Here is a 19,946-nt window from a genome sequence, read left to right on the forward strand (position 1 = left end):
CTGGAGGAGGCCGACACAAACACACACTTGCACTTTGTTTTCATTGCATCGTCCCACACAATAGCAGTGGTTCTCAACCTTTTTTTTTCTGGACCCATGGCCCACTTGGAAATCTCAAAAGCGTTCACGGCAGCCGAATGGGTTTGCGTGCATTTTTTAGAGCATGTTTATTTCGAATGATCAATCAATGGTGTTCTGGCTTGGATCGATGGCGCTAATGTGTAGTAGCACTTGAAGTTCCTAACGTGTTTATCGGTATCACAATTAAAACAACATTTTCAAGGTTTTAAACATAATTCTTTTTTAATGTTTGTATTATGAATTTAATTGTTTTGCCAATATTTTTTAGGGCCCATTTACGATATCCTCACGGCCCCTATAGCCTACAGGTTGAGAATCGCTGCTCAAAATGTCTCTCCAGCATTCCTTGAAAAGCTGCCATCCATAACTTTTTTTATTATGTCCTACCTGGGATTCAAACCCTGTGCTGGGAGACCAAAAAGATCTACCGCTCAGCTAAAGAGGGAATCCCCGTGTGGCCAGGGCCCAGGGGGAAGATGTGGTGCTCATGAGTTTCAGGCAGTTGCTACGTGTCGTACGTGTCCTACCCGCCACCAGGGTCTATAAAATGTCTGAATGGATGAGTAAGGGAAACCACCTCCAACCACTGCACATGTGCTAGTTATACTAGTTAGTTACAGTAACATACTGTACTCTACCAAACAGAGTATTTAAATTTATTTTAATGAATAAAATATTGTTTTATTCATTAAAAATAAGTTCCGGAATACATGTTTAACTCCAAGAGTGTGCGAATGTAACCAAATGGACCCGTTGAGGGTCCATTTGGTTACATTTGTACACTCTTGGGAGTTACAAATGGGTAAATCATAACACTGAGGATTTTGCTGTGTATGTACCTTAATTGAAGAAAGGCCGATGCACACCTAAAATGTTGGCGACAGGTGAGAAATGAGAAAGATCCTTCACACTGTCTAGGAACTGGCAAAAAATCTTTTATTAAACAAAACGAAACGTTTCGGTCCTTAAGACCTTCATTTCAGGACAAAACATAACATCTTTGTCTTCTTCAGTCATCTTTTTCTCATTGTACTTTTGTATTTATGTTCCCTGTACTTGTACAGGGAAGTATGTGTATGTTTGTGTGTGTGCGTGCGCGTACTGTACCTGAGGTTTTTGCGCAGGGAAGCGGGGTCGTTGGCCAGCAGCGTGTTGACGAGGCCAAACAGCTGCATCACACGCTCGTCCTGCCTGAGGTCCTCGTGCCCCTTCAGGAGGAACATGAACTCGTTGCCGTTGCTGCCTATAGAGGGCGCCACACGTCACCATTCAAAACGTTTAAAAACCTCATCCAACTCTCATAGCAGCCGTTTTTACACATGAAATGTACAGACCCCCAGTGCAATTAAAAATCTCATTTTAACCCAGATGAATCTATCATTAAACATTATGCATCCCGACAACTGTGTGCATTACGGAAATGTTAACTAAAAAGGCCTTCTGAATAATTATCCTCCTCCTGGATGTAAAATGGACCGTTCTACAAAATCGTGCCAAAGGAATATTCATGAGAGAGAACCCCCCCCCCCCTTCAGATAACAGAGAATTGGCTGAGATATACAAAATGAGGTGAAATATCAAAGATGAACGAATGAATGAACACTCTCTACAAATTAACTACTTTCAACAAAGTCTAAAATAGGGCATTCATTTATGAAAAAACTAGGGCTGGCAAAATGTGCACATTAACTTGGAAGGATTCATTTATGGAATTAACACATACAATTTTTTAATATATTTTTTTTTATCAACTCCTCATGTCAGGGATGGTTCTACAAGCAGGTGAGTTTATTTGTGACAGCAACTCCTGTTATTGATACTGACTGCAGATAACCGCCCCCCACACCCACACACACACACACACACACACACACACACACACTCCCTGCTCTCTTCCACTCTCACTACTGTTTGAAATGTTTCTTTTTCTTATTTTTCTCCCTTTCAAATGGAGTGTCGCAAAAACAAATTTCACCCACTTCTTTACACCTGTAAACCTAAGTTAATAAACCTCGCTATTATCCGTCTTTCCTTCAGTCGCACAACCACGGGTGTCCGCTTCGTTTTTTATATTTGTCATAATAAAGAAAGGTAATATGTACAGTATCTCTTATATTTACGAATGGTGATTAACCATAATTAATCGCAGCTAAACTGTGACTAATCTGATTAAAATTGTTAATCTTCTGACATCCCTAGAAAAAGCATAAAACCATGAAATATGGAGATGCCAGATTTCTGCCCGAAAGCAACGAAACTGTATGTAATAGCGGCCAAGCTGCAGGTCAGCAGAGGAAAACTGAGGTTTCACCAGGGCATAAAAGGGAAACATCTATCGAACCTATCGAAACCACAGATGTCTGCCGTTATGCAATTGCACGAAGAACGTACAATAACATCAGTGTTCCCAACTGACCACATCATAGTAGCTCTACTGCGGAGACGTGATAGTCCCTGTGGAGCCAGTCAAGACAATGGATCTATATCGTCCCTATTAACCCATTAAGACCTGAGGCGATTCTTTAAAAAAAGTCTAAATCCTAACAGTTTTTTGAAAAAAATCTAAAAAATATTTTTTCACGATTTTTCAAAAATAGCAGATCTACAAGCTCGTAGCGCGGCACTCGGTGCCGCGCTATGAGCTTGTATATCTGCTATTTTTGAATAGCCTAAAGAAATCTAAAAGTGACACAGATACGTTCCAGGTATTAATGGGTTAAAGAAGTCTGGCGTGGCCCGTGGAAAGGCAAGGAGGAGAGAGAGATCAGAGATCAGATTAAAGGGATTCTGATGCTTGATGACAATCCCAGCGAGAGCTGTGTTCTGCGTCGCTAGGAGAGGAGAGAATATTTACGCTAAACCTTATACGATTTATCTCTCATTCAAGTTTCTATGACTGTCAGTTGGTCCTCCTTATACAATCGTAGAATGGAATACTGCTTCCCTGCGCTCTCTACTACTACTGTAACTCCTAAACCTCTCAGTATCTTCAATCTTTGATCCCATGGACGGACAAACTAATGTTTTTTGCATCCTCATCTTGGTGTGTGAGCTAAAGTCATCTTAAAGTAGATTATCTTATAAGCATAGAAGATCAAACACAGGATTAAGGACTACTTGACCACTGAATGCTCGTGTCCTTGACTGAACTCTGCTAAATCCCTTTTTCTTGCACTGTAATTTGACGATTGTTTTTAAGTTTCTTTTTATATGAAACTTTTTATGTTACTCTTTTACACTGATGTTTGGGCCAGGACTCCCTTGTAAAAAGAGATCCAAGGGGAATATTCCTGGTGAAATAAAGGTGAAGAAGAAGCAGAACAAAAACAAAGTTGACAATGTCTGCTGATTTAGCGGCTAACAACTTTTACGGAGCGTTTTATGGTATAGTGGATCGAGTCGTCAGAAAGAATGCACCTCACTGTCCAGTGGAAAGATCTGGAATAACACGTTGGACCGCGTGGGCGCCATTAGCTACTGTACTGTGCTTGCAATGGAACCCACAACACAGTGCAGAATTACTATGACGAATCTCCATGCAGGCGGACACAAAAAGTGCAAATTAATGCACGCTGGACACCGTATATAAAAATGATTTTTGAAAATATTCCAATTGACAAATCTCCCCAATGAAATTCTCAGTGTTATCGATTCTTCCTATTAAGTCGAGGACAAATGAGTAAGGATGAGAGGGCATCGATTCCCACAGGGTAAACCTACAGCTGACGATGTGCTTGTGCTTGTGTTAATTTAACTCAGAATGTATAAATGGAACCAAATCCATTTGGTTGTAACTGTGGAGGCTAGTAACTGTGGAGGCTAGAGCTGATTCTGATAACACATCTGTCCCTGGTTTGATCTGGTTTCTGTTTCTAAACCTGGTTCTTCGCCATGGTGAAGCCATCAGCTAAAAAAATTAAGAACAGGACAGATAGAAGTGTCAAACGATGTGTCAAACACTGAAATCTGAAAGACAGTTGAATACGTTTTAATTATATGAATGATCAAAGAGCTGAGAAAAACCCAGTCAAAGATGTGTGTATCTGACCCCAGTCTGGTCTCGCATGTCTCTCCTCTACCCTTGGATTGATGTCTCTCTACACTCACCTATCTGAAATAAATCATGAAATGCACAAATATATATATCTTTCATGCCGCGGACCCCCATCTCAAAATATTTTGTTCCAGGGACCCCCAGAAGCAAAGATTTGAGTTAAAAATGCTTTAAAAAAAAAATATATATATATATATATATAAAGATTTGCACACATTTTCACGATTTCTCAAAAATAGCAGATGTACAAGCTCGTAGATGCTAGTAGTAAGTGTAAAATAATGATCTTTTTAGCTCAAATAAAAAAGTAACACAGATGCGTTCCAGGTCTTAACGGGTTAAACCAATAATAGTAGAAACCCTCCAATTCGAGTTCTGAAGTGATTCAGGTGTGTAAAATGAATGACCAGGAGGTCGATGTCAAAAGCAGAGGCATGCCATGGATCCTCCTCAGCCCCCCTCCACAAATCCATGAGTGACCCTCTTACCCATGATGGTGAGTTTGCGCGGCCGCTGCTTAGAGGTGATGACCTGCAGTGAGGCGGCGATGGACTGGATGCGGATGATGGGCTGGTTGGGGTCGTACGTGCCGGGCACGGCCAGCTCCAGGTCCCTGCACATCAGCAGCTTGGGAGACACGTACTGCAGCTCCAGAGACGTCAGCTGGATGGAGAGGAGAGCGTCAGGGACCGTGAGGGCAGAGACCAGTGGTGAAAGATTGTGTATTTGAGGTGGTATTTGAGGTAACGTTAAAGGTTTCATGACATTCGGTTTTACAACACATTAAAAGTATTTATCATGGTCCTTCAAACGTGTATTAAAAGTTTTAACTGAAAAATCCACTCCAGTGATCCATGGCAGGATTTTTTCTCTCTAATTTCTAAAGCCTTTTCAACTGCAATGAAAAAAGAAATCTTTGCCTGCGGGTGTCGCTGTTGAGGGATTTTGACTGTCAATCATCGCCTCTGCTCCGCCCCCCCAAAGGAATGGAGGAGGGGAGGGGAGGGGTGGAGAGGAGAGGGGTTGGGATTAATGGACTGTGACATCAAAGTCCAGGGGCCAATCACAGATTACTTTTCAGCCTAATTATTCAGAAACCCCCAGACCACAGAAAATCCACTGAATGTTCAAAGTTCAGTTTTTTTGGGTCTAATTGAGGTCATAAAACCCCCCAAAAAAATAAAAAATAAAAAAGTGAAAATGAATGTCATAGAACCTTTAAGTTACAGTGTTAATCTAACTCAGAGAGTGTACAATGCACACTTACCTTTGATCCCAGATTACTATTTCTATGCATTTGATGTATTACCTTGCATTTACCTTGTTTACTCTAAATCGCTCAGGATTCAGAGTGTCTGCTAAATGCCTAAATTATAATTGCACATTCAATATCCAGGGTCCATGTACAATGTACCTGGACCACTACTAGTAGTATGTACAGTATAGCAACTGTCTGTAGGTGCTAATAGTAGTGGTACCTCCTAGTAGCTACTGCAAGTTGCTACTATTGGCATTAGCTATGACACTACGACAGCTGCACCACTGATTAGCACATTGTTAGCTTGCAGATAAGTTCTTTTTGGCAAACGACACTGTCATACTATGGAGCATAAATTAGGTTTAATCTTAAAACCGGTGTGACAAAAACACCTCTGAGGCGATAACTGCTGAACAGCTCTCAACTCAACTTTCTGTCACATTTTAGAACTGAGCGTGGAGGTATGAGATGAAATGCACCTTGGCAGTTCACAAGTGCTGAAGTCAATCACACAGACTTGTTAAAGATGTGCCATAAAATAAACTTCCTCCCCAAGTCATCAAGTTTAATAACTGAGCCGTGTCCACACTACAAATCACTATTAATAATTGTATCCACCAGTGATGCGCTGAGGAATCAGGGCTGCAAGATATTGGGTTTCTCTTGGCTTAGTTTTTCCCCCCAAGTGCTAAAAAGAATGTATCACAATTGTTTGCTTGCAAAAGGTGTGATTCACGTGATTATCGAGATTTTCAGGGAAGATATCGTAGTCTTTTTTTCCCCCCTTCAATCTGGTACCTAATAATAAAACTATGGGGTTCCCAAAAATGTTCATGCAATGACCCCAAATAGCCACAGCCTCTGGCTGCAGCCGTCCTATTGCGAAATGGCATTCAAAAATGCAATTTCACAACAATTTCTTTATATATTGTATATCTATTTTTTATTTAGATTTTTATTATTTTCAAAATATTTGAAACTTTTTGACAATAGTGACATGCCCAAAATAGGGACACCCAGCTCCCCCCCCCCTGCCTGGCACCTCCTGGCAACCCCCAGGGGCCACGGCGCCTACTTTTAAAACCTGTGATGTAACAAAACAAAACCGATCCCGAGTCTATGCAACGTGTTCTTCCCACGCATCATTATTTTGACAGGTGGCTGTGTCTACGTGGACGATGCTGTTGGGAGGTGGATGAGGTGTAATTCTGTCCCGGGTTCTCTCTGTCATTCTCCTTTCACTTCCATCATCTCCCTCACTCAGCACAGCTATCCCACATCCCACTGTGTTTCATTCCTGCCCTTTTTTCAATAGCGATTCTCTCTTGGTAAACGCAGTTCAATCACTTTACCTGGAGAAAATGTTATTTCATTTTTTGGATCAGACTTTGCTAGTATTGGCGTTAGCGATGCAGTGACACTACAACGACTGCACAAGCTTCATTTACAATCCATCGCGCGAGGGTGTCACTTGACAAAAAAGAACTGATCTACACTACAAGATAACAACACATCACTGTACAAGCGCCCAACGTTTTGCAGTTTTCAAGAAAATAGTTATAAGGGTAAAGAATAGAGAAAGAACCACGGGAAAAACTAATCTCTCATCATTTTTGCAACTTTTACGTGACCCAGATAGCTGAGATTTCCTTGTTGTGGGATAGAAATGAGCATGTGTCCGGACAAGAAAGGGTAAGTAGCTCCTCATAACAGGTGATGAAGGATTGGAATGGGGATTGGAATGCCTACTTATGGCTCCGCCGGTGAGACACATATTTGACGTGATTCTTTTCACAGCAGGGCCTCAGTCGCAGTGGGATGTTTCACCTGGCAGAGAGCAGTGGAGGTACCGTAGCCTCAAGCGGCTTCTCTTCTTCAGACTCGATTTGAACACTTACAAAAAGGTTTACATTACTTTTGTAAGCGTTTAATGACAAAGTTCTACACGTACTGTATTCATATGCCTAAAGGCCATCTCCAGTGGTTAGTAGAATGAGTTTACCTGGCTACATTTCCCAAGGCTACATACTTACGGTACTTATCCAGAGCGATTTACAAGTGTGAAATCAGAGTAAGCAGAGTAAGCATGTCCATAGGCAACAGTTCAAACTATGCATTGAATGTGGATCACTGGCTTCCTTTAAAACAGGCCTGAAAATCCACCTTTCATCCTGTGGCTGTCTAATAAAGTATTCAATCAATCAATAAACAGCTCACACCGTAAAAAAAAAAATTGTATTAATGTGTGATACCTGAGGCAGTTGTTTGGAGATGCGTCTGAAGACGTGGTAGTACAGATCCCAGGCCTGGGTCAGGTCCTTGACGTTACCGGAGCGCATGTACTTCCTGCACCAATCCTGAGCCTCCATCAGGTCCCTGCCGTAAGCCTGTCGTCATGACATATAAGTGATCCAGTCAATTCAAATGAACACACACACACACCGCCAAAGCACTGGACGCGAGGCATCGATCATCATTACTACCCTGCCCCGCAGCAGTGCGTTGGCGGGCTATTGTAAGCGCTCCTGTCTATGTGTGTCTGTGAGCAAAATAACGGACGGGGCTGATTTTCATGAAAACGCGGTGGGAATGATCAATAGGCTGCCCCCCGAAGACATGATTAACTGTTGGGATGAAAAAGTCAAAAGTCGAGTTCACAATCACATAATCGGCCATATCTCAAGAACAGAGAAGCCTGATTTATTCTTAGTTGTGCACCACCAGTGTCACGCGCAGCTAAGTATAAATCAGGCTAGAGACACGGAAGAAGAGATCTTGGTGCAGGGTCTGGACTAGCTTAACCCTTTAAGACCTGGAACGCATCTGTGTCACTTTAGATTTCTTTGGCTATTCAAAAATAGCAGATATACAAGCTCACAGCACGGCACCGAGTGCCGCGCTGTGAGCTTGTAGATCTGCTATTTTTGAAAAATCGTGAAAAAATATATTTTAATTTCTTTTCAAAAAACTGTTAGGATTTAGAAAACATTTTAAGAATTTTAAGAGACTCAGGCCTTAATGGGTTAAAGACATCAACGCATACAAAAAGCTACAGGAGCTGCCTATAATCCACCGTTAAGTGTGGTCACCACACTGACCTGGTTGAAGGAGGTTTCCTTGAGGGTCTGCGGGCCCCTCTCCATCATGGCGTGGAGCGGCTCCAGCACGGCGAACATGCCCTTGACGTTGCGCTCGCCGAAGTAGAGGCGGGAGGCCTCCTCCAGGCCCTCGTGCCACATCTCGTGCCACAGGATGGCGACGCGGATCAGCTCTTCGCTCACCTGGGGGGCGGAGAAAAAAGACGCAAAATCACTCTCATAGTGTGTCCCCACAGAGATCACAGAAATTACCACACTGGACTGTTTAAAAATGTTTTAGCTCCTGTCTGTGTAATGTGAATCCGGAGCTAATCTCAGAAAAGTACAGGACGCAAGTCGGCGCCAAATCTTTCGTGCATGTTGCCAGTAGGCTAAAGGAAGTCACTCCACTCCAAAATCTTTCAAATCGGCCTCATAACCAGGGTTGCCAGATCTGCTAATTATAATTTCCCCGCTCACAACGCGTCGCGATGCGACGCGTTGTGAGCTTGTAGATCGGCTATTTTCAAATAGCTGATGTATATGTTTAAGTGCTCATGTGGCCCATAGTCGCTTCTTTTGGGCTGGTTTTCCTAGACCTGGTTGCTTGTTTCTCTCATAGAATCTGGCAACACTGCTCATAACCTCATGCTGTAGTGATGCCCTCATACACTTGTATCCATTTGTAAACTGCCAAATGGACCTGTATGGGCCTGTAACTCGGAGAATTACATTCACAGAGAGTTAAATTAACAGTCATGAGAGTTAATTAACAGTCACGATTGTAAGGTGTAGGAGGAAGGGGAAAAAAAGGCGTGTACCATGATGGCCTGCTGGACGAGGGTGTTGCAGTGTTCACACATGTTCTTGAGGATCTTGTTGGCAGCGTTGTGGCGGGCTGTGGTGGTCGACTTGGAGGCCACGGTTAGCGGGTAGATCAGAGCCTTTGGAGACAAACGGGAACAATCCAGTGAATCACGTGATGCGGTACATGACGCAATTGTCACGTCATGGTTGTTGTTTATTGTGCTACACCGTGAGCCAGAAGGGCACGTTGTCGAAGAGGTTTAATTACTTGTGGATGATAGCGTCCGATGTCAGTGAGAAGCTGGTGGATGAGACGTCCCACCAGGGCACGTGGGGTGTCGATACGGGCGATCAGCTGAGGAATCACCTGCACACAACAACAAGATTGATCATTCTTTTTTTTTTTTTTACCAACATTTATTCAAAGAGTACACATGACATTGTATTCAATTTTACAAAAATGAAAACAACTCTTCGGTTTTACATTTTCTCCCAACAACTCCCATCCACCCCTCCCCAGTCCTCCCCATCCACCCACCATTTCCCACAAGGCCGGACATACAAGCAACAAACATGTACATGTACAAGATCAAATAAATACAGTAGGATGCATAATTAAGAGACAGGAACAAAAAACACAAAATTATGTTCAAGGGAATGTAAAATAGATTAGAATTTGAGGAGAAGAAGAAAAAAAAAAGGAAAAGGGGGAATTAACAATGATAATAGCAGTGATGTATATAAAAACAGATAGACCAATAAAATGTGAAATATATAATATAAAAATAATAATAATGATTAAATAAAAATAAAAATAAAACTGTAGTCACAATTATATAAGTAATGAGCTGGAGATTGATCATTCTTAACCAGTGTGCCGCACTGACTGCACTGAAATACACTTCTACAGCAACACATGTACATCCTTATCATCAGCTCTCAGACGGAAAATCTCCATATTCCACCTTTTTATGTGTCGTCATGAACGAATAGCCTATTTTACACTTTGTCGTATGTAAAAGTAAACAAGCCACACGCTTGTTGCTTTACAAAAATAAATTAAGTAATTCTTGGGCATTTTAAAGCCTTTATTTGTTAGCGACAGTGGAAATGACAGGTTAGAGAGGTGGGGACGGACATGCAGTAAAGGGCATCGGGTCGGACTCGAACTGTTTATACTGTGTGTGTGTGTGTGTGCGTGCGTGTCTGAGAGTGTTACCTGTAGCCAGGTGTCTATCTGAATGGTCTTGATTCCCTCCACCAGGGCCTCGTTGACCTCAGGCCAGTGACCGTAGTCAAACCACAGCGTCAACACCCTGCATGGTGAAAACAACCAAACACTCAGACACATAATCACCACCATCTATCTTCCTCTCTGACCCACATACCAGGCAGTCATTATGTTTGTTCATGACCCTCAACCCACACAGACCTACAAGTACGTTCCAAACATTCTACAGTTCCCGTGTTCATCACAAGAGGTCCCCCTCTCCTCACACACCCTTTTTTAAGGGGGCTTTTGTCTGTCTGTGGGACTCTCAGCAACCCCACCCCCCCCCCCCTGGGAGGAGAACTCCGCCCTCACCTGAGAGTGTCCTGGAGGTTGTTGCCTCTGGACAGGGATATGGAGCGGAAGAAGCCCTGGACGGCAGGCACCGTGTACAGCAGCAACGTCTTGGACAGGTCCTGCAGACGCACAGACAAGTCAGACATGGTGGAAGATCACATAGGAGCAGCTCCTGTTGTTTGTTTGTTTCATTTCATTTTGGTCACAACAATAATTTTGTGATATATTGTTGTTGTGTTATGGATCATAGTGATCTAAAAGGATTATTCTCAACCTTTTGTCATTTCCAGGACCCCCAGTTTGATATGCATTAGGCCATGGACCACCGTTTGATACGTTTTTTTAATCTATGGGACCCCAATCTACACTGTAAAAAGTGTTTAAATTAACTGAGTGTGCAATCAGAACTAAAATCCATTTCGTTCCATAGTCCATATTCACACAAAATTAAGTCTTCCTGGCCATTTTGGAATGTAACCATGCGTTGCTGTGGCAACTGGGGTGGCATTTCATTGACTTAATGGCAATATGGCCGCCGTGTGAATATGGTCTATTGGTTCACTCTCTGAGTTGCAGACCTGTAAGAGTCCATTTGTTTCCTGGCTATCACTCATTTAACCGGGGAACCCCTGAAACCCACCAATTCCATATACATAGTTAAAAACACGCAATGTAGGAACTCCACTACTCTTTAAAGATAAGCTGTCACACAGCTGTCATAGTAAGTGCTCCACAGCTTTATTAATTGATTGAGTTTATCCCTGGTGTAGAAACAAACACCTTTGGGAGCATTATCTCCATATAATGTAACAATTCTTTATTCAGGGTTAAGGCCTGGTATCCTTTCTCCCTACCATAAAAAGAAGCCAAGTTTCTAATAGTAAAACCTGGAGTGTTGATTTTATTGCATTAAGGGAAAATAGCCGATCGACATCGAACTCGCTAACCCTGGCTATAAAGAGCATCAGTAGCCATCTCCTTTTTAAGATTATGTGTCAAAAGCATGGCTTTTAGAAAATGTTGCAGAATAGTGTGGTCACAGAGCTCGCTTGTAGCCGGCAAAGATGGCCTTGGACCACAGTCTTCCTGGCATTTTGAGTCTTCTCCAGGTGTGAGAACCTGCACTATGAACGAAAGCAATACGATTATATGTATTTATGCTGTAGGTAGTGTCGCCCTTGATTGTTTTATTTATTGCTGTACTGTCTGCCTGTATGTATTTTATGTTGCAATGTTGTTTGTCTCAAGGACCACAATGGAAATAAGTCGCACGACTTTCTTGTGTTTGTATCCTTGACGTTTCTCTGATGAACATAATGTAGCATGTGTTTTTCCTGTATAACGTCTAATAAAATCAAATCAAATCGACACTTGTCAATGCTATTTGAACTATTTCAAAATAGTAAAAAAGCCAAAAAGGTTTAGGCATAAGGGGTAAGGCTCGCAAGATAGGGCCCAGTATGTTTTACACCTTAAAACTTAAAATTCATAATGGAAGTAAATGGGTCTCTGGTCAGGCTGAAACCTCGCCCAAATGTGGAGTCATACGTCACAGATATGTCATAGATGACTGGGCACTCCCGTGTGGATCTCGAGATTTAGTTAAGTAAACACTGTATTTGAGAAGAATCTATAATTACCATGATTTAGGACTTTAACACTTTGACTTGTTTTCTTAAGCTGTCAAACTGTGGACTTAACAAAGTGTGTAATTGCGTGCATACCTGCGTGTGTCAAGAGTGATATACGAAGGACTTTTTAAGCGAGTGCACCTTGTGACCCGTAGAGGACAGGGCGCTTAGCATGGTATTTATTTGTCTGTTTGTGCGTAGCCGCGTGTAGTGACAACCTGTTGACCTTCCACTGGTATTGGTTTATGGGACGCACAAGGGGCGGGGCGGGGCTGAATTCTGGGTGCGCGAGCAGAGCACTGAGCTCTCTAATATCATTAAACTCTCTAATATCATTAAAATATCAAACATTTGGGCTGTGCATATCCTTGGTGACACTGAAGTATGACGTATACATTGCGTGATGCCTTGTGGGCTTGTAGATCAGCTATTTTCAGCTTAACCCATTTAGGGCGGGAACCAATGTTGCCAGGTCTGCTTATTGTAATTTCCCCCGAAGATTTTATTTGAAAATAGCAGATCTACAAGCTCACAACGCGTCGCGACGCGACGCGTTGTGAGCTCGTAGATCTGCTATTTTCAAATAGCTGATGTATGTTTAAAGTGCTCATAGTCGCTTCTTTTGGGCTCGTTTTCCTAGACCTGGCTGCTTGTTTCTGTTCACAGAATCTGGCAACACTGGCGGGAACCCCTATTTTGTAACCATTCCTTTCAAGACGTAACTCCTTTTGGGGTTGTTGTTGCTATGTACAGTATATAGCAACATCATTTTGGAATAAATATTTGAAGTTTTTCAGAAAAACTCAAGCCTCACCTCGGGCTCAAGTCTCGAGACTTCGCTCGCCTTCTTCTGTCCGGGCGAGGGCGCGGGGCTGTGGTCGGTGCTGTCCACCTCGCTGTCACTGTTGCTGGCCTCGCTGTTGGCGCTGGCCCCGCTGGCGTGCCGGAGCTTCTTCTTCTCGTCGCGGCCCGTGTTCTGGTGCTTGTAGTGCAGGACCGCCTCGAAGTTCATCACCGCCCACGCGTGCCAGGCCTGTCGAAAAAAAAGGGAAAGGTCACGCGCCGGTTGGGGTTGGGGCGAGTCGTCTTTCCACTGTATAAAGGGGCAGGCAGTAATCACATATGACTTTTTGTTTTGTTCCTATTTTTTCAGGGTTTGCCAATAATTTTCCGGTTAACTGAGGGGAAAAGACAAGGTATCTCCTTGGGGGATCTTTTTTTTTTTTTCTTCTTCCCGAGATCCAGACAGATGTGGTTCATGTTTGTTGCATTACGCAACCTGCTATTGAAAAGTTGAAAAGCTTGGGAGGGAACAGAGGGATGAAGACCTTGGACATGAGGGAGGCACGCACAAGAAAGTGGAGCCTGCTGTTTTGGGAGGCCTGCAGTGTGGGCGAGAGGGCGTGCAGATGCTCTCCACTCTTCCTGTCACGTTGTGCCTTTGACGTCTTGGTAGGGACAATGATTATAATAACGCTTTAATTAATGGAACACGCAGACCAATGCACGAATGCACACGATAGAGAAATACCCTCGGTAAATGCCATAACATCATCTGATGTTCCAAGGGTCGCTATTTGAGATGTGGAGCGACCCTCGTGCCCATCCGGGACTTTCTTTTTTTAACTTTTTTTTTTGTGTGGCTTTTATGCCTTTATTGATAGGATAGCAGTCTGACAGGATATGGGGAGAGAGATGGGGAGTGACAAGCAGCAAAGGCCGTCAGGTTTGGGACACGAAGCCGCAACGCGCTGTTATGCTACTTCAGAGCCTATAGGTGCCTGTGGCGGGACAGCCTGAGAGGTTCAGAGGTGGTAGTCGAAGCGGTAGGGGACTGACCTTGTACCAGTTGCGGTCGTGCTCTGTGGAGTGGCTGTAGTACTGCAGCACCTTGGGGATGGTGCTCTCGTTGATGCCCTGCAGGCTGAGCTGCCACTCGCCAAGCTTCAGGAAACATCTTCACAGGATGGAGGGGGCGGGGGGCAGAGACACAACCAACAGTTAACAGTGATCAGTTAACCCATTAAGACCTGAAGCCGATTCTACATGTCTCCTAAATCCCGACAGTATTCTGAAAAACGTATGTTTCTATATCAGTGATGCTCAAACTTTTCCATGTCAAGGACCCCCAAACGTATATGTATTTGGCCGCCAACCCCCATCTCAAAATGTTTGTTCCAGGAGCAAAGATTTGAATAAAAAATGTTCGCTTTAAAAATATATATATTCAAAGATTTGCACACATTTTCTCGATTTTTCTAAAATAGCAGATACCCTCCCTTTTCTAGACGACTGGCTTGTACGGCGCCACGCCGTAAAAAATAAAACAAAAAAACATCTTGCTATTAGTGTTCCCAAATAAATCAAACAATTATCGCTTGCGGGCAAGTACATTTAGAGTTTGACTAATTAGCTGGGCTGCATCGATATTTATCAAACCACATGTTTACAAACAGCGCGAAAGCTAAGGAGGAAAAATGATCCCTCCGCAAGGATCCATCCACACAAGTGATATGAATATCAAAATGCTTTTTTCGGGCCAAAAGGCCAAGAGTGGTGTCTCTTTAGTAAAAAAGTCAATCATTCTGTGGTTTGTAAGAAGACACCTTGTGACGGGTTCCACAAGCAATACAAATGGAGCATTAAAACCACACTTCTGCCAGCACGGCTAATGGAGGGAAGAGTTGGCAGTGACACACTAGCCCTGGATTTATACTTGGTTTGCGTGGAGGCGTCACGCACCAAAAATAGCAGATCTACAAGGTCACAGTGAGCCATCTTTTGGTGCGCGACCCCCCCCGTGTGCAAGTACAGTATAACTCAGGCTTCACAGCACTGCAGGGCAGTCCATTAACCCATTGATACCTGGAACGCATCTGTGTCACTTTTAGATTTCTTTAGGCTATTCAAAAATAGCAGATATACAAGCTCATAGCGCGGCACCGAGTGCCGCGCTACGAGCTTGTATATCTGCTATTTTTGAAAAATCTCGAAAATATTTTTTTTAGATTTTTTTCAAAAAACTGTTAGGATTTAGAAGACATTTCTAGAATCTTCTCAGGTCTTAATGGGTTAAGAAAGAGAGAGAGAGAGAGGAGGATGATGATAGGAGACTGGGATATCACAGAGGACATTTATTGAAGACGTGATTACCAAAGGCAACAGTGCGTTCAGCTACTGAAAGGTTTTGGGATCACGGCACTGTACAGGGTCATTCAATTATCCTCACTGCCACACGCCCCCATATTCCACCAGACTTCTGGGGTCATGTGGCAACATGGGGGGGTGGTGGTGGTGGTGGTGGTGGTGGGGGGGGGGTGTTCTTAGCTCCATCCATCACGCTAAACGACGCAGGCACTTAAGTCAAACACTCCATCTAGCCACGTTTGTCTGGGGGGCGGAGAGACAGGCGGCTCGGGGTGAGAAGAACACGTTTTTGAGCGAGGAGCTGGCGAGCGCCACCATTCATCAGTCTGCGGCACACGCCCATTTTTCGGTTGCGCCCGCCAATAAATCGTCCCCGCACTGTTATGGATTACGTAAGTTTCTGCTGAGTGTTTTACCATGTGACTGTTGTACAGTAAGCACTGATGAATGATGATGAATGTTTGGGGGAAGGGGGGGGGGGGGGGGTATACGTATGTTTGTGTGTACAGTGGATGGGGACAGGTCATTAAGCCTGTGTGGTGGTATGTAAAGGAGATGGGGGGGGGGGGATAAGGGGGCCTATATGTAGGTCTGTACAGGGGACGGCAGCCTGGTCACATAATCGAGGAAAGCGTAGAATTTCTCTCTGTGCAAATAAAGTTTGTGTGCGTGTCTGTGTGTGTGTGAGAGAGACAGAGAGAGAGAGGGAGAGAGTGTTGACCAGGTGTGCGCCATTCCACTCTCTCGACCTGTATTCCAGAAAGTGTGTCAGCACGTCTGGTTCTGACAAAGATTATACAGGTATGTCTGTGTCCCCCTAAACATGCATTCCTCAGCCAGTGTCCCCCCGTTTACAGAAATACTTAAAATGCTGGTGTCATGCTTGCTTCTTGTCCCATATGATTTAGAAGGCATGACGGCCTGTACATTATGACTGTGTTTTGTGTGTGTGTGTGTGTGTGTGTGTGTGTGTGTGTGTGTGTGTGTAGTACGTACATGCCTGATTTATGTACTGTGTGATTTGCCGTCTGATGCTTAAATTCATGCTCCATTATATCACATCACCAGATGCTTTTGAAGGACATCTGGTGATATTCACAGCACATCACGGATGTGACATGTTGGGAGCTTCTAGATTGGCCATTTTCAGAGCCTGACAACTGAGCCTGTCACAATTATTCGCCTGAGAGCAATTATTTGACTTAATCGCAATAATGTTTCCATAATTGTGAGGAAAAACTTCCATTCATTCTGTATACAGCTAGATTAAATTAATGGAAATGTCATGATATTTCCAGCTTATTTCCAAGGCGTTGTCCACAGTCTTTTAACCACTTCCAACCTGGTATCCCTATTTTGGGCATTTCGGGCAACAAAAAAAAATACATATTGAACATTGTTCGTAAATGTTTAAATCTTTTCAAAAATGGAAAAAAATAAGACGTGTCGCGATGCAAAATCTTTTGAAGAATACAATTATTAAGGCTGTGGCCTGTTTTGGTGCATGGTAAATTATTTATTTTGATTATTGGTACCGGTCGTTGTCTGTCATTTCTTTGTATATTTCAGTAATAGGCTTTGTATAATTAAGTTATTTGTCATATCTGCCCTGTGCAATTCTTGTTTACAAAGCCTAAAAAGGCTAAACCAATATTCAATGCCAAAAACGCAATTAAATAAAACCACAATTCTTTGTCCTGACAATAATTGTCAAGTAAACTTTCATGGTCTCAACATCGTATGACGGGGCATATATTAGGCATACGGAACGTTTTTCTACAATCACGGAGACAAAAGGCAGCTTTGCATCTCTTTTTATTGTCAGTTGCTTGGCCACTGAGTGATCTAAAGTATGATGACAGGCTTCAATCCAGCTGTGGCAGTTAACGTAAAAAAACTAAAAGAAAAAAGAAATGGCCCAGGGTGATTTGTTTATTTCTAATTATCTCCCAGACTGGAGGTGATTTAAATGTTGACCTCGGAGGGGAGAGCTTTGGGGATACCAGAGTAAATATTTTTATGAGCCCGCAGAGCGTGCAAACAACTTCCACTGGCATTGAAGTCTTTTAGCGAAAACTTCTGCAAATAGAAAAACTCTCCATTTTATAATTACCACACACACACAGTCACACACAAACACAAAACAGAACGCGATGCCGTGACTAAAAGATGTTCATGCCGTTGTTTATGAACTCTAAAAAGTATTAAAGTAATGTGCTAATATGCATGTCGGGCACTTTAACGTTTTGTTTTGACAGCTGTCTTGTGCTGCATGTATTCCTAATATGGGTGATGACAGAGGGGGAGGTGCCAGCTCTGTGCCAGGAGGTGCCCGTTTTGAAAGGAACATCACCCCCATGGCAGGGCTGTGAGTGCAGGTGCAGACATTCAAATTACATACCAGAGCAGCACCTGGTTTGTGTTACCTGTAGGCACGGTGCCATGTTTGGTTGGTGATAAGAACCTAGATACAATGCGGGCAATTGTGCCGACTTGGCAAAGTGAGAGAGATAGAGAGAGAGAGAGAGAAGAGAGAGAGAGCGAGAACATGACGAGCTTTGGAAAAAGAAGAAGGGATATAAAGGGCTGTGGTCATGGAAAAGCAGCTGAATGCTCTGTACCGAACACTCTGTACATGACCCTTCTTGTTTATAATTGGAGGGCAGAGAATGAGGCTATTTTTCCCCCTGCATCAACTTGTCATGTCGCATTTTCACCGTCCTATCAGAGCGGGTGTATTAGACGTTAAGCACGATAAGTCAACGACCCCTGCACTCCCTATGACCCACTGGCCTCGTTAGTCCTGGTAAACGTGACTAACCACACACATTTACCATAATCACTTAAACCCTAAATACTTCGTCAAACGGAGTACCCCAAGGGCGCTATACCTAGGTTTGCTAATCGCGGCCCTCTACACCAAATCTCTGACAAGCTCACAATGCATCGCCACACGTTGTGAGGTTTTAGATGGGCTGTTTTCGCCAAATATTCACCCCAGAATAGGGACGCTAGGGATCATGCGGTAAACTTCCCTTAACCCATTAATACCTGGAACGCATCTGTGTCACTTAAGATGTCTTTGGCTATTCAAAAATAGCAGATATACAAGTTCATAGCTATGAGCTTGTAGATCTGCTATTTTTGAAAAATCGAGAAAAAAATAAGTTTTTATTTTCAAAAGATTGTTAGGATTTAGAAGATATTTCTAGAATCTTCTCAGGTCTTAATGGGTTAATGCGTTTTTACGCTCGAACAAGCGCCAAACAAAACGAGAACGAGTGCGACGGAGCTTATCACTGTATCCATCAAGGAAGAAGTGAACGTGTGGGGTTTCTTCACAAGCATCTGGTGATGTGATCAAACCCAAATGTTACTTTTTTCCCCCTTTTTCGGTTTCTTTCGAAGGGTCTTGTGTATGGGGGTTTGAATGCTGAACCGGTAGCAGCTCAGCGCGGCCGGCCGGCTGTGGGGAAGCAAAGGGGGGCTGACCTGGCCATGAGTTTGTGGAGCTCCTGTTTGTGCTGCTGGTCCTCGGCCGCGATGGCGTGCTGCGCCTGCTGCTGCATCCCCTGGACAAAGTGCTGCATGTGCTGGAAGGCGTCGATCTGCATGGGTGGAAGACGAGGACAAAACCCCCCCGGGGTGAAGAACACATTAACCCAACTGTTCGGACAACATCCCCATGATGTGTGTTAAACTTTCAAAATCTTACAGAAGAGCGCAAATAGCAGATCTAACAGCACGAGCTCACAATGAGCCGCGCCGCGTTGTGAGTTTGTGGATCTACTATTTGTGAAATACAATGAAGTATACCATATGCTGTGTAGTGCTTACTGTATGTCAGTGGTGTCGAAACTTTTTTCAAAGGGGGCCAAATTAGAAAATATGAAAACACCCAAGGGCCAGCTTGCGCGCGCGTGGAGCGCGCACGCGCGAACATTTCCGATTATAGGCGGATTTTGGGCGAAAATGTGAGGTTTTCAGGCAGATTTTGGGCGTTTTATTGTTACTTTATTTCGGTTTTAGGGTTAAGCAAGAGCTAGAGAAGGTGCTGCCATCCTGAGGCGAAGGAGGAAAATGCAACTTTCACTTTTATAAATCTTTTTTTGAAGGTGCAGGCGGGCCGTTCATAATACAATTTAGGAATGAAGCCAAGGGCCGTATAAAATGTGTCCTGGGGCCGCAAATGGCCCGCGGGCCGGACTTTGGACACCACTGCTGTATGTGGTTAAGCGCCACCCCTCCTGTCTTTATAAAATATTCAAACATTTATAAAATAAGGGACTTTCTAATCTAAATGACAGCCGACGGGAATGAAACG

The 19,946-nt window shown here is 43.4% G+C and overlaps 1 protein-coding gene across 4 annotated transcripts in view; it reads right to left on the bottom strand.

Moving 5' to 3' along the window:
• Window positions 1-19,946, bottom strand: part of mtor (mechanistic target of rapamycin kinase) — a 155,244-nt gene that overhangs the window by 8,423 nt on the left and 126,875 nt on the right. For 2 of the 4 annotated variants that reach the window (XM_080445025.1, XM_080445023.1), the window contains exons 37-48: window positions 19,115-19,230; window positions 14,315-14,432; window positions 13,311-13,508; window positions 10,863-10,963; window positions 10,497-10,593; window positions 9,546-9,644; window positions 9,292-9,414; window positions 8,492-8,674; window positions 7,646-7,780; window positions 4,624-4,798; window positions 1,189-1,324; window positions 921-947 (exon numbers count right to left, since the gene is read on the bottom strand). In XM_080445025.1, coding sequence (XP_080301151.1) covers window positions 921-947; window positions 1,189-1,324; window positions 4,624-4,798; window positions 7,646-7,780; window positions 8,492-8,674; window positions 9,292-9,414; window positions 9,546-9,644; window positions 10,497-10,593; window positions 10,863-10,963; window positions 13,311-13,508; window positions 14,315-14,432; window positions 19,115-19,230 — 1,508 coding nt within the window. Of the gene's footprint in view, window positions 1-920; window positions 948-1,188; window positions 1,325-4,623; window positions 4,799-7,645; window positions 7,781-8,491; window positions 8,675-9,291; window positions 9,415-9,545; window positions 9,645-10,496; window positions 10,594-10,862; window positions 10,964-13,289; window positions 13,509-14,314; window positions 14,433-19,114; window positions 19,231-19,946 lie in introns of all 4 variants that reach the window. The other 2 variants (XM_080445024.1, XM_080445022.1) reach the window with 1 other exon arrangement.

This window comes from Gymnoscopelus braueri, assembly GCF_963280865.1.
Source record: "Gymnoscopelus braueri genome assembly, chromosome: 12".
Taxonomy (NCBI): domain Eukaryota; kingdom Metazoa; phylum Chordata; class Actinopteri; order Myctophiformes; family Myctophidae; genus Gymnoscopelus; species Gymnoscopelus braueri.